The sequence below is a fragment of the Doryrhamphus excisus genome, linkage group LG2 (assembly GCF_037039965.1).
Source record: "Doryrhamphus excisus strain RoL-2023G ecotype Guam linkage group LG2, RoL_Dexc_Guam_v1.1, whole genome shotgun sequence".
Classification (NCBI taxonomy): Eukaryota; Metazoa; Chordata; class Actinopteri; order Syngnathiformes; family Syngnathidae; genus Doryrhamphus; species Doryrhamphus excisus.
In genome coordinates this window covers 26,092,806-26,107,636 of record NC_136358.1, presented here as the reverse complement: position 1 = coordinate 26,107,636, position 14,831 = coordinate 26,092,806, and the positions used below count along the sequence as shown (strand labels likewise).

Sequence of the window (14,831 nt, the reverse complement as noted above, 5' to 3'; positions counted from 1 at the left end):
TGTGTGTCGCTGCTCTATAGGAGACCGCAACTCAATACAAAGGGATGTGGTAAAACTATTTTTTTGTGATGTCACAGAGGGACGGACTTCCTTTTATGGTTCATAGTTAGAAAGCCCTTTGTGGGTGGAATAAATGAAAGCACAAATTAAATGTATTATTATTATTATTATTATTATTATTATTATTATTATTATTATTATTATTATTATTATTATTATTATTATTATTATTATTATTATTATTATTATTACAGGAAGTACAGCTGGAATAGGTGAAGATTCTGCTAAATCCAAATTTTTCTGTGCAGGTTATTGTGTGTAGCTGCTCTATAGGAGACCACAACTCAATACAAAGGGGCGTGGTAAAACAGTTTTTTTGTGATGTCACAGAGGGATGGACTTCCTTATATGGTTCATAATTAGAAAGCCCTTTGTGGGTGGAATAAATGAAAGCACAAATTAAATGTATTATTATTATTATTATTATTATTATTATTATTATTATTATTATTATTATTATTATTATTATTATTATTATTATTATTATTATTATTATTACAGGAAGTACAGCTGGAATAGGTGAAGATTCTGCTAAATCTAAAGTTTTCTGTGCAGGTTATTGTGTGTAGCTGCTCTATAGGAGACCGCAACTCAATACAAAGGGATGTGGTAAAACTATTTTTTTGTGATGTCACAGAGGGACGGACTTCCTTATATGGTTCATAGTTAGAAAGCCCTTTGTGGGTGGAATAAATGAAAGCACAAATTAAATGTATTATTATTATTATTATTATTATTATTATTATTATTATTATTATTATTATTATTATTATTATTATTATTATTACAGGAAGTACAGCTGGAATAGGTGAAGATTCTGCTCAATCTAAAATTTTCTGTGCAGGTTATTGTGTGTAGCTGCTCTATAGGAGACCGCAACTCAATACAAAGGGGCGTGGTAAAACTGTGTTTTTACGTCGGTTATAGTCGGTCCCCTTTAAAAGAGATGAAATTCCCATCACTAATGGACGCAACATTAGGTACACCTGTAGTGTACATGAGCGAATTTTGACGACACCCTCAAAGTGGGGGTTGGAGTTTGCAGCGGCGTGGGACTGCAACGACTCGATGCTAACAGATGTGCTTACCTGAAACAGATGTGGTGCGTGTCTACTGTATACCACTTCAACCTGCAAGCACAATAGCAAACCTATTGTTATTATTACGTAACATTCTGACTCAATTTCCATTTTAATTTCCATAAAAATCACTCATGTTTTGTCCATGCCAATTTAAACATGACTTAACAGGGTAGAGAGGAAATTAAAATGCACACAGCCCTTCAGAAAAGTGCCCGGTCTGATTAGAAACAGTTAAGATGAATACTTCATTTCAATCAAGTGGTTTATCAGTATTTGTGTCTTTCTTATTATGCGCACACATTAAAATAAGAGAATCCAATCAGCCTTTAATCACAATTGTGAGGTCTGTGTGAATATTCGGACGAGTAAGTAACTTGGCTTTTCAGTAAGGGTGGATGTCATGAGACGCCCACAATACTTATTGTCATGTTTGTTTACATATACTATTACCACACATTCAACATGCACCTAAATATGAACTATGGTAATGGTAATGGTTTTATTTCATTTGAACATGCATCAGATTACAATTGAGTGCATCCCATAATCAGTTCAGTAGGAAGAAGCAAAGCTCATCTGGTACTTTTACAATCAGTAACTGTTACATTTGTTCACTTCCTGCTTTCCATAATACAGTTTAAGCTTTTTTTGGGGTTAATTTTTAAATTTTGTAATTTTTTGTCCTGTACTGAAGTAGTAGGTAATATGAGCATCCAATGACATAATGGGTACCATAGTAAGTATCAATATAGTGATATATATAGCACATCATGACTGGTTCAAGACTCCTTGTATTTAGCAAACATCAACTGCTTGTATTGTTTCTGCTTGTCCTTACTCAATCCATTCCATAGTTTGATTCCACATACTGAAATGCTATTGCTTTTTAACGTAGTCCTAGCATAGAAGTGTTTCACTATTACCACTAATATGTTTGACCTTTTTGTGCTCTCCATTGTGACCCTTAATAACCATCATTGACATTTGCTGATGTCGTTCTGTTTGTTTCTGTTCTTCTGTTATTGTCATTGCAATTGTTGTTGTTGTCCCACATCTGTTTTCTTTTTTCTTCTTTTCTATCCCCTCCTGCTCCGGTCTGGCTGCTCCAAATTTGCATAACAAAAAACATCAAATACAGTAAAGCTAAATAATAAGCTAAATAATAACACTAACTAAATAATAACACTCCATACAACAGGGAAGGTGTAGCTTACACTTTTTTAGCATGTAAGGACAGCAAGGACAGCTATAGTCCATATAGTATAAATAAATAAATACATCTAATTTTGAAAATGAGGCTCCCACAGGGAGCATACCAGGTCTCGTGTACATGCAAAGCTTGTTTCATGATCTCTTCTACATCTTTTCTGTGTCCTCCGATGACCGCAGATAATCAGGCTGATTGAAGTGAGATCAATTATCCACTTCTTGGTGTTTTGTAATGCTGAAGATCATTGACGGACAAGACCAGTCATACTTTTAGTGATGTCTTTGTTCTGAAGAGGTGATACATTGTGTAATAAAATTTGTTTTCTCAGTTTCATATGCAAAATTTTATCTTTGGATTAAGAACAAGTATTTATGTGAGGTTACTTTATTTTCATTCAGTGGAACAGTGGAGCTTCAGGTGGCGCGGGGTCATCAAACGATGGATGGTTACATACAGATGCTGAAACGGGCCACTTTCAGCTTGAAAAATAGCTGGAATTGACCTCAAGTACCAAAGTACATTATTGAAAACAACAATTAAAGACAAAATATGCTTTTTATCAGCTGATCTAAAGCTCAAAAAATGAACAAAAACTCCAAACCAGAACAAAATAATTTCTCAGTCGGACTCAGTAATGAGTAGCTCCATTGTTCTTAATTGTTAATAACTGCTTGATGCGAGTGTCTCCAGTAGGCTACTGGGAACATTGGGGACAAGATGGCAATTTTTATAAACGTCCCTTGCCATCCAACCCAAAAAGGTTCTCCATTTAAATCATTGGAAGATGCGGTATGGTCCAAAAGAGTGATGTTATTCTCCCTGAAGAAGTCCTCGGTATCAATATTATCGATATTGGGATTGATCGGCCCACCTTCGTTGCAAAGTAGAGATACTTATTAACAGAATAAGTGACACACACGGTGCGTTTGTGGAAGTGTTAACTCAGCTTCCTTGTGTAAACAACATGGCCATCAGCGAGGCGCTCACTTGGAACAACGATTCTTTCAAAGCTGACCTAGTTGGCCAGCTGGTTTGATATCCAACACAAAATATCATACAAGACATCATTGTTTTGCAGGCAATGATAAGAATATAGCATGATGGTTGATTTGAGTGTCCATGAACACGATGCTGTAATGAAATGATGGATTTAGCTAAGATTTTAATCATAGTTAATAATGGAGTAAATATGCTGTGGTCGGGATGGACGCCAAAACATATTGGAGAAAGTTTAAGGTAATAATTTGTGTGAGAAAGTTGCAGTTTTGCTAAGAGTGGACTTTGTTCTCTAAAAGGCGTTATGATTGGACTTGACTGACCCATAATGTTCTGTTAATGCAATGGAAATAGTGATGACAAATGCATGGTAATAGAACCCTTTCCCGAGAAGGAACTACACAACTCAATATGCAGCTCCAAGAACTTATACATTCTAATAAGTAAAGCTGACGTACTTCATACTTTTTCCTGTGAACCTGTGGAAAGTTTAGTTTTTCTCATAATTTCTATGAAGTCATAATTGATTTAGCATTTGCTTATATTTTCTATACACTAAAGGTCAAACTTAACCAGAAAATAGCCAATACAGTACACCACATATATTTATTGTACACCATCTTTACAGAAATAAACATTTTTGACAGGCAAACAACATTTGAATGAATACAAACGGGTGTACTTTACCAGTTCATGGTAAATGGTTGTGATACAAAAATGACCTGAATTGGCATCTTGAACAGTTCTTTTAATAGATGACATCTTACAGTACTTATTTTTCACATTAAATTTAAAAATAAGTCATTTGGTGAAAAAAAACAAGGAGTTGTGAGTGGCTGTGTAAAAAAAAGTAACAACAAAAGTAAAAACATACATTTTCAAATGTGTTTAAATGATTTGTATATTTATCATTAGTACAATAAACTGTGTTCCTCTTTAACATAATCAGTCCTGACTTTCACCGGCTGATTCTAGACTAACACATGCATTAGTGTTTGTCATTATATTTTTAGTACTAATTAAAATGCATAAATGATGTTCAAAACACAATACATGATTTTAAAAACAAATACAAAGGTGCACCAAAGGCCTATCTTTTTAAAGGAAAACTTATTTGAATAAAAATGAAAATAAAATGATCTTATATTGTATTTGTCCAGGTTCATGTATTGCACATCCTGCTCCGTAAACGATAGGCAACTATTGGTGACTAAATGAGTTTGTGGAAGAATGTTTGTTGTAAGTCAAGTAGCTCATTCATGCATGTCTGCAAAAAAAGATCAAATCTGTTATAAATGAACACATTTTAGCCTATAAGAGCACATACAGTACATTTGGCATTGCAGGGTCAGTCAGTGTGCTCTTTTTGTTTGTGATCAAAACATGCTTCAGTCTCACAGTGCCTCCTTGTGGTCAACCCGGGGTAAGACACAGCAACTCGAGTGGATAGTGTCTGCCAGGCATACAGTTATCGTCTTTCCTTTTGAGCACTGGCAGCCAAATATAAGGCAATGCTGCTGGTGATGCAATCTTAATCATACTTGAGGTTCCGTAGCTTGTAGTTGAAGATGTTACAGCATGTCACTTCCTTTTGCTGTCCAGGATAGCCCTCCAGTCGTCAGACCAGGACTGAAGGCGCCTCTGCGAAGATCTGACAGGAAGGTGCTTGTTGTGACAGGCGCTGAACAAAACATGTTCCCACGTTGGTTTGGGCTCCACGCCTGCAACAAGAGATGTGACTGGCATGAAATATTATGTAAGCGCGCAGCTGCCATGGACCACATGATGCGGCGCCTACACAGCGGTTGCCTTAGACAGACACTAACACCATGTAGCAGCTGTCTTACAAGATGCTGGTGAATCACATGGAAACACCCACGTCACGTTACACAAGCATGTTACGAAAGCATCCTTTTCTCTTTTTCATTCCCATGTACTGCACATGGAATCATTTTCATAAATGGAGCATTTACACATAAATATTTACGTGATGAGATGCCCCAGCATATCCGCGACCCCAGTCGCTGAAAGAACGACACACCAATAGTAAAATATGGTGGTGGTAGTGTGATGGTCTGGGGCTGTTTTGATGATTCAGGACCTGGAAGACTTGCTGTGATAAATGGAACCATTAACTCTACTGTCTGTCAAAAAATTTAAAAACTGCATCCTGCGTTCAGTTGTGTTGTTATCAACTAATATTTCAATTTGTTTGATGATATCAAACATTTTAATGTGACAAACATGCAAAAAAACAACAATCAGGAAGGAGACAAACACTTTTTCCACTCTAATGTGCCTTTTATCGTATTTGATATAATAAAATGATAATGAACGATAAATAATGACATGAAATCAAACTGATACTGATACCTAAAATGTCAGGCTTGTCGTCAATAAGGATGTCCCCACTGACCACCGTCTTGTCTCGGGTCAGGATAACCTGCTCCAGAAATTCATGTCCCAAATGCTTTTCTACCCACGCATACTGGAAAAAAAGAAAACACAAGGGCGTTTGGTAATTGTTCCTAAAGGAAACACAACACGTCACTGATGAGCAAGAAAACGTACCTTTTCATAAGGGCAGTGCTTGAAGTGCTTGATAGGGCTGGTGCAGATAAAGACATCTGTACTGTGGAATCAAAGAATGATATCATCAATATTGTCTCATTTTCGGGATTTCAAGTGACTATACTTCAGGACTATGATGCTATTATACAAGCAAAGAGTACAGGGCAGTTTGACTGGACATTCAGTAAGTGAAAAACTCATACTAAAAGCTCCTAACATCCTGTTGCAGCAGAAATTACTGGCTTGATTAAAAAAAAAATCAAGCATTTCTATAGTACTGTACATTTGCAGCTACAGCCACAAGATGGCAGCAAATTATCATAAGACACAGTCCACACTTGTCTTAATCTGTACTAAACTCCCTTTGCAGGACTGTCCCACCATTCAAGCATCTAAGTACATGGCTGATACTACCTGCGGAATACTAGGCTGCCTAGGTCCCCCTACTGATTGAAGACAAAAAGTGTGACAATCACAGAAATCTCCGAAAAAAAACCCCCAAACTAAAACAAACACTATGGATAATTATATGCGTACAATGTAAACTGTGAGGGATGCTTGTGTACCACCTTACTTGTCCATGTTAGACATCTGCTTAACAGCTTCCACTCCACCTGGAAGGGGCTCCAGCTCTTTGAAGAAGCCCTTGGACTCCCATATAGTAATGGCTTTCTCCTGAAGATAAAGAACATGTGCAATGGTGTTTATCACCATCTCAGCTTGGGTGTGTGCACACAGCATGAACGAGGGCCTGATTGCGTAAATGCTTTATATGCACCATTCCAAAGATAATGTTAGATACACCATTGAGCTCACAATTTGACATATGTTGGTGTGGTGTAGAAATACACAAGGTGCCACAATGTTGCCACAGTAACCTTGAAAAAGGAATCTGATTACTCCATCCATTCTTTTTCTATAATGGTTGTGATTTTGTTTACAGACCATATTTAAGAATAAAAATTGTGCAAAAAGTACTGAAATTTTAAGTTGGACATAAAAAAGTTTAGAGAAGGTCTCACTGTACATATTACTGTTATTATATATTGTCACATCCATACTGTTTATAATCTGTATAATCTACAACAGCCATATTATAGTCATTTATATCCCTGTACATATCCTCACTGTATTATAGTCATAGCCTGTTATAGTTTTTTACATAGATCTGTCCATTTTTTTTCTACATTTACTTACTACTAAGGTACTTATAAAATTGCACTTCTGGTTGGATGCTGACTGCATTTTGTTGCCCTGTACAAGTGACATGAGCAATAACAATAAAGTTGAATCTAATCTAATCTAATTCATCTATAAAAGGCTATAGTGCATTTTTGGTTGATCCTAGTATGTTTTATGTACTGTGCATACTGTGTTTACATGCAAACAGATGAATAATAGAGTACTGTACTTACACAAAGGTCACTCCTGAGCTGTCCATACTGCGTGGACACCCAGAACCCTCTCCTATCCTCCAGAGTGATGTAGGGATCATTCGGATACCTAGCCCGGTACTTCCTCAAGAACCCGCCCTCAAAGTCGGCCAGAACTCCGTCCATGTCAACCAGAATCCGTAGTCTCTTACCGGCCGGAGTGTGGAACATCACGTTCATCGAGTCACGGAGGAAATCGTGTCCTCTTCCTCGTAGACGGCTTGTGGTCGACAAGAACATTGTGAACTTGGGGTGGCACTGGTGGTACCAGTTAACTCGCTCCACAAAAAGACGTGTTTTTCCTTGTCCACGAACGTTACATGGATTTTGTTCGTCTTCTGTTGACGTTTTGTGTCACTGTGAACGTTTTCATTCGCACCGCTCCAATGCTAACTTGACGTTAGCTTTGAAGCTAATTGCTAGCTAACAGCTAGCTGAGTGTACTGTAGAGGACAGGTCAAATGTAACGGGTTTTTCACCATAGTGTACTGGGGCATGTTAGAGCCATTTGTTGGCGTGTTTTTTAAAGCTCATTTCTAAATCAGGCAACCTTTGGGAAAAAAATGTTATTTCTATATGCCAGAGGAAAAGCAGACATTAGAACACAACACTACGGTGGTCCTAAAGGTAAACAAGCTCATCCGAACTCGAAGGAACAAACTGTACAGTCATGGTGGGCGGATCGATTCAAATATCGACAATATCGATCTCAACGTTGTGTCGATTTCGGAGATACTGGCCCTGTTTTTAACTTGGTATCGGATCGATACCAAATCTAGACGTATCGAACGCCACTACTGTGCACATTTTTACTCCATAATTGCTATTTTTTATTATATTTGTTTACTATGCTGTCTGTAAATGTGTCTACTGTAGCAAAGTAATTTATTGCAAATGGTAAAAATATAAAGTGTTACCTGTCTATTTTGTTATATTTGTATTATTTTACAAGCTTTGGGCAGAAGTCCTTGGACTCAGGAGGACTTTTGGGGGAAAAAGCCAACAGATTTGAGTGGGAATTTATAGTAGGTTTAGTTGTATTTGCACCACAGTATTGCCATTTTTGTTATTTACAACAATTGCATACATTTTGTACAAATATGCATTCTTTCATTTATACGTATATTGTCATAATGTTGACAGATACATTAATTAATGGGTTTTTGGTTTGTGATTTTAATTATTATCAACAAATGAAAGCCCCAGACTCTCAAAATCTGAAGTACAGAGTATCCGTAATACAATGTAAGAGTGAGTAGTCATTCAAATTTGTTAGAATCTTCAACTGTGTAAACGATCTTTGTTGAAAACCGGTAGATTTACGTCAGTTCCTGTTTCTCATGATACATAAGATGAGGCTGTCACTTTAGCCTGTAATGGTGATTTGTGACTCCGAAGGAATGAATAAACATTGAATAAACAAATATATAACTAAAACAATTGTTGTGACAACCGTGATATCCGTAAATTGCACGTTGGATGCATCACAAAGCCTGCTGCAAACGGTGGCCCTTTAAAAATGCCATGCTTCCCAAGTCTCGTTGCAGTCCGAGAACTTCATATGATATCGCGAGAATTGTAGCTCAGTGGCGGCTGTGTGGCTCCTGTCTCAGTACCGACGGAGTTGTTTCTGACGTTTGAATGAAAAACACTGCAAATTGCTTCCACATTGGACCCGTGATATAATGGCTTCAGCCTTGGAGCAGTTTGTGAACAATGTGCGACAGCTTTCCGCTCAAGGTAGGGTTGCTAAACAAATAGGTATGGGAAGTGTTGGCTAGTTAGCCTGCATATGCTACCCAATGCGATAGCTAAGTCAGACCCTTCTTCTTGCCCCATTATGTAAACACATCGCAAATGGTCCTTTCGGTGACAGTACGATTACAGTGAAGCGTAACTTTAATACGTATCGTCACACATGAGCACCCTGGCTATTTGGGGAGCAAATAGTTCAAACTAAATGTCAAAAGCCTACTTTTCTTTTTCAGCTGAAAAATATTTTCGGGCACTGGTCTGGCGGAAGTCCCGCCCTGGCTTCGCGTGATTGGCTGGTGTATGGAATCAAATAATACGACTGGATGAAGTGACCTATCAATCGCTCTCATTTGCCTGTTTGCAAGGCCTTGACAGGACAGTAGAAATGGAATTTATGTGAAGGGAGCCGGATGTTGTTGAGCCGTTCCTTTCAAAGAGCCATTGAAAAGACTGGCTTGTTATATTTGTTAAAAATTACTCGTTTTTAATCAAGGAAACAATCACTGGTAGCAGTTATAAGATATCTGAATCATTTGGAATTACACATCTCACATATATACTCTCTAGAGTATTGTTTATTTATTTATTAACCCATGAAACATTTGTCAGTCCAAAAAGGACATAAAAACAAAGATTTATTAAGTGTGATAAAATAGGAATAAGTTGCTAATATTGAATAGAAAATAAATAGGTGGGAATAAGTGGAGACATTAAAATGCAGACAAGTAAAGCAATGAACAAACTGCACAATTCATGAGTAATTTCTGATAATGATTAAGTAATAACTTGTTTGTTACATTCAACAAATATTGTTAAATTTGCCATAATCTGTGTTGTTATAGTAATGTCATATTGATTGTTGATAACTTTACACCATATCATTCAACGTCATCATCTCCCATAGTGTAACTGGTGTCTGGTTGTCTTTGGTTGTCTTTTCTTATTATTGCATATATAAAAAATTACTAATAAATTGTATACCAGTATCATCGTGTTACTGAAATAAAAGATCTCTCAAGACTATTATGTAAAGTCTTACCATGGGTTGATTTGCCTTTATTTATTGTTACTGTTGACTGTAATTTCCCTCCCAGGCCAGATGACTCAGCTTTGCGAGTTGATCAACAAGAGTGGGGAGTTGCTGGCCAAGAACCTGTCCCATCTGGACACAGTGCTGGGGGCGTTGGACATTCAGGAGCACTCCCTCGGTGTCCTGGCTGTGCTGTAAGTGCTGATGTTCACTATAACTCCAGCAACAGTCTGTTTGCCACTCACTAAGTCATCACTCTATCAAGAAGCGTGCCTTTTAATGAATGTGCTTGCACTCGTAGTGTAAAATGGGGGAATACTAAAAAGGCCTAAAGTATTCATCTTCCCATCTCCATCCCTTTTTGTTTATGGAATTGATTAACGTCTATTGAAATATGTATAATTTTTACAAGTTGGTACATGAGATTCAGTACAGGCCAAAATTAGTTTTTCTGCTGAGCTTTCTGTCTCTTTTTATTCCAGATTTGTGAAGTTCTCCATGCCTAACATCCCTGACTTTGAGACGCTCTTTTCCCAAGTCCAGCTCTTCATCAGTACCTGCAATGGCGAGCACATTAGATATGCAACAGACACTTGTAAGTCAACATATTTGTCTCATCATTTTGGCTTGTAGTCCCTTCTAACAAAAGAGAAAGCTTCGCTCACCGGTGTTGTTGTGCTTGGGTTGCAAATGCGCACAAGTTTGCACAAGTCCCTCTTCTCAATTACAATACTGTTCACTTGTTCAGGCATCCAAATCACGCGGGGGCCGAGTGGGTAGCACACGCCCTTACTGTACTATACAGTACCCCACATTTCAACAAATATTTTTCTCAAGAGAAAATAATGAAATCTTACAGTAGTCAGTCTACAACTTGAAAAAGGGTGTATATACTATATATCCTGGCCTCTGAAAATAAGTCAACACAAAGCTATATAACTGGAACACCCACAAGTGCACCTCACAGTGAACATATGCACCATATGCCGATTCCCTCCAGGTGGGAATTTCATGTATGGTCTGTATAATTTACATTTGTCCTCCTTTTTTTCCCCCTCCAGTTGCTGGTCTCTGCCACCAGTTGACAAACGCCCTTGTTGAACGGAAACAGGTAAGACTCAGGCTTTGCATGTTTGACTCAGTGTTTGTGTGTGGATAGGTAACACAGACCTCTTTGCTTTTGTGAACTGATGTGTTGTAATGTTCGTGCAGTGCTATGTGTATACGAGGCGTGTTAAGTTACGATGCCAATCGCAGGGCACCTATAAAACCATTCACACTCACATTCATGTCTACGGACAATATAGACTCTCCAAGTAACCCAACATGCATATGAAGCGAACATACAGAGATGCCCAACAGGGATTTGAACGCAGATCTTCCTGATATCCTGACAGTGTGGCCAACCACTAACTAACCACTTGTCCAACGCGGGGGCCGCTACACAGGCTGTCCCGTTTTCACGTGTTTAATCACAAGGGCAAATCTATTTTAGAAGATTGCCAACATTGGTGACGTGTTTTTGTCCAACTGAGTCATTGCATTACGTAACACCACATGTCCCCCCAAGTATGGCTCATTTTGTTTCATTTGAAATGTTTCTTACTTGCTCACAGTTTGAATATTTTAAATAGTGTTCTGACTCTTTCCCTTCTCTCCTCCATCACAGCCATTGAGAGGCGTGGTCATACTAAAACAGGCAATAGACAAAATGCAGATGAACACAAACCAACTTACCTCAGTTCATGCAGACTTGTGCCAGGTGAGTCTTTTTGCCTCTTGCATCCTTCACACTACTGCAAAGGCAATCTATTTTGAATCACAGTCTCCCAACAGAATAGCTCTTTTTTGCATCTTATTCATTTGCCTTCGACTGTGCTTTCCCTGTCTTTGCCAGCTGTGCTTGTTAGCAAAGTGTTTCAAGCCCGCCCTGCCCTTCTTGGAGCTTGACATGATGGACATCTGTAAGGAGAACGGAGCTTATGACGCAAAGCACTTTTTATGTTACTACTACTATGGTGGCATGATCTACATGGGCCTCAAAAACTTCGATAGAGCACTGTATTTTTATGAACAGGTACGTTTCTGTTATACGCCTCACAGCTGTGTGCAGATGTGTTTTTTTTCTACGAAACATGAAACCAATAAAATAATCGGCATTCCATTCGACAATGCAGGGTGTCACAAAGCCTATTATTTTATTTTTAAAATTATCTTTTATTTCATATAGACTTTATTTATAGTGTTCTGACTTTATAAGCATAAATTATAGCTTTTCGGCAACTTAAATTGTAACTTTTTTTGTTTGTTTCTCATATTGACTTTTTGTCATTATTTCAATAGTATGACTTTACTCTCTCTCTCTCTCTCTCTCTCTCTCTCTCACTGTGATTTAAGTGTTTCCACAGCATTTGTGGAATTTGATTGTCTAATCTTTATTTCTTTTTGCTACTTCAGGCAATAACCACTCCAGCCATGGCAGTGAGCCACATCATGTTGGAGGCCTATAAGAAATACATCCTGGTCTCTCTCATTCTCCATGGCAAAGTGCAGCAGCTGCCCAAATACACCTCACAAATCGTAGGAAGGTTTATCAAGGTGAGGATGACTTGAGAAGGACTTTGAATCTCCACGAAGCAATAGTGATTAAAATCCAAGCATAAACAAGCATCCGTTGTTACTCAGCCAGTATACAGTATACTTGAGCTCTTGTGCTGTATTTCCTCAATCGGTTTAAGCATCGTTTTTACTTTAGCTTTCTTCCTTTTCCTCAGCCCCTGAGCAACGCGTACCACGAGCTGGCTCAAGTTTACACCACCAACAACCCGGCCGAATTGTGCAACACAGTCAACAAACACAGCGAGACTTTCACGCGAGACAACAACACAGGCTTGGTCAAACAGTGCCTCTCCTCCCTCTACAAAAAGAACATCCAGAGGCTAACAAAGGTGAGTATCAGCATGCTAGTTAGGTTATCAGTTCAAACTATAATGGCCCTCGGTAGAAAGCAGACTTCCACCAAGCCAGTGCATTCCTGAACATGTTTTCCTGGCTTGTTTGAATGAAAAATAATAATACATATATAGACTGCTATATTGTATCATCATTGCACGAATTATGATATGTTTATACTGTATGTGTTGCTGTCTTACCCCCGCAGACTTTTCTGACGCTGTCTTTGCAAGACATGGCGAGTCGAGTACAGCTCTCAGGCCCTCAGGAGGCAGAGAAATATGTCTTACACATGGTGAGGGGTTCAACACGCATTTGTCAACAATAAGTGTTTTTGTCAACATTTTTTATGTGCGTTTTAATTCTGTCCGTGGTTCTATGGGTTTCTTTGCAGATTGAAGACGGTGAGATCTACGCTAGCATTAACCAAAAGGATGGCATGGTGTGCTTCCATGACAACCCAGAAAAATACAACAATCCAGCGATGCTCCACAAAATTGACCAAGAGGTGAGGGTTTAGCCTCACTTTGCATTTGCACTTTAGTCTTTAAAAAAAAAAAACATACATGAATTGCCTCATACATCAACTTCTGGCTTTTTCCTTTAGATGTTGAAATGTATAGAACTGGATGAGAAACTAAAGTCTATGGATCAAGAAATCACAGTAAACCCACAATTTGTGCAGAAGGTGAGACAATATTTGTGTTGCTGCCGATACGATGATAATCCGTGGTGGTGTAAAATTAACTAGTTTAACCTAATGTGACTTTTATTTTACAGAGTATGGGATCGCAGGAGGATGATGTTGGCAGCAAAACATCAAGTTATTCTTGAGGGGCCTCAGACTGCTTGAAAAGGCTGCAGCGTCCCCAGCACATTCTTCCGTGGATGCGTTGGATTTTTTTTAAAAGAGGAAATCACATATTCTATTGCATAAGGACATTGGTTAAGGAAAATGGAATTGTGTGGAATGAAGTTGAATTTGGCTATTGTTGCTTCACACAAGGATAACAAGCGATCTTACAAAAAGAGTCCGATTTTGTCAGTGTTTTATTTATCAATTTATCAGGGTGGAGTGACACTGCTACGTTATCACAAAACACAGTAATAAAGAAAACTGGACGTATTTGCTCCAAGCATATTTGTGAATAATCTCACCTTTTTGCTGCATGATGGCTGTACCTAGAAGGTATTACATACGAGGTAATACATATATGGCAGACAAGGAATAAAACTTTAGTATAATCTACATTTGTAATGACCGCAATGATCGTTTCCCTCTTGTTCCTTTTGATTAGAATGTAGATATCACTAGCCAATATGTCCACCCGAACGTACCCTTGACCGAACTGGGTGAAAAACGTCACAATTTGGTGCACTGTTTTGTTTTATGAATTTTTTTTCTTTTCGTTTTTAGGTCAGATCCACTAGAGGTCACTAGAGCACTGTACAGAAAAATGTTGTGACAGCTTGTTATTACAAGTGGCGAAGTCAACAGACAACCAAACTATCTTGTCATTTCGGGGCTGTGCGATTGTGGATCTGTAATAAATTGTTTAAGAATGTGTCGCTTAGTTTCATGCATCCAGTCCTTTATAAACAGTATCCCGTCCAATTTCACTTGTTAACATTCATTGATACTGCGAAGGTGATTTACAACCAATGAGATCCCTCATGAAGGCGGATGTCGCTTCTAGAACAATTGGACCAATCCTGATGTAGCATCCGCTTTAAAGAGGCGG

At 38.2% G+C, this 14,831-nt stretch overlaps 2 protein-coding genes across 2 annotated transcripts; one reads left to right on the top strand and one right to left on the bottom strand.

The window, feature by feature from the left end:
- Positions 1 to 4,189: 4,189 nt before the first annotated feature.
- Positions 4,190 to 8,017, bottom strand: nt5m (5',3'-nucleotidase, mitochondrial). Its single transcript, XM_058061876.2, has 5 exons — positions 7,335 to 8,017; positions 6,494 to 6,594; positions 5,920 to 5,980; positions 5,722 to 5,836; positions 4,190 to 5,069 (listed from the first exon to the last, which is right to left on the bottom strand). The coding sequence occupies exons 1-5, from the start codon at positions 7,590 to 7,592 to the stop codon at positions 4,930 to 4,932; spliced, it is 675 nt and encodes a 224-aa protein (XP_057917859.2). The 5' UTR covers positions 7,593 to 8,017; the 3' UTR covers positions 4,190 to 4,929.
- Positions 8,018 to 8,909: 892 nt separating this feature from the next.
- On the top strand, positions 8,910 to 14,657 carry cops3 (COP9 signalosome subunit 3). The gene is made up of 12 exons (XM_058061848.2): positions 8,910 to 9,092; positions 10,202 to 10,331; positions 10,620 to 10,732; positions 11,199 to 11,248; positions 11,807 to 11,899; positions 12,035 to 12,214; positions 12,595 to 12,735; positions 12,912 to 13,085; positions 13,298 to 13,384; positions 13,484 to 13,597; positions 13,697 to 13,777; positions 13,870 to 14,657. The coding sequence occupies exons 1-12, from the start codon at positions 9,038 to 9,040 to the stop codon at positions 13,921 to 13,923; spliced, it is 1,272 nt and encodes a 423-aa protein (XP_057917831.1). The 5' UTR covers positions 8,910 to 9,037; the 3' UTR covers positions 13,924 to 14,657.
- The last annotated feature ends 174 nt before the right edge of the window (positions 14,658 to 14,831 follow it).

Coding starts and splice junctions, on each gene's coding strand:
- cops3 (XM_058061848.2), top strand. CDS start 9,038: ATGGCTTCAGCCTTGGAGCAGTTTGTGAACAATGTGCGACAGCTTTCC. Junction 10,733..11,198: donor TAGATATGCAACAGACACTT/GTAAGTCAACAT, acceptor TTCCCCCTCCAG/TTGCTGGTCTCTGCCACCAG. Junction 13,086..13,297: donor ACATCCAGAGGCTAACAAAG/GTGAGTATCAGC, acceptor TTACCCCCGCAG/ACTTTTCTGACGCTGTCTTT.
- nt5m (XM_058061876.2), bottom strand. CDS start 7,592: ATGTTCTTGTCGACCACAAGCCGTCTACGAGGAAGAGGACACGATTTC. Junction 5,981..6,493: donor CAGATGTCTAACATGGACAA/GTAAGGTGGTAC, acceptor TTGATTCCACAG/TACAGATGTCTTTATCTGCA. Junction 5,070..5,721: donor CGACAAGCCTGACATTTTAG/GTATCAGTATCA, acceptor CTCTTGTTGCAG/GCGTGGAGCCCAAACCAACG.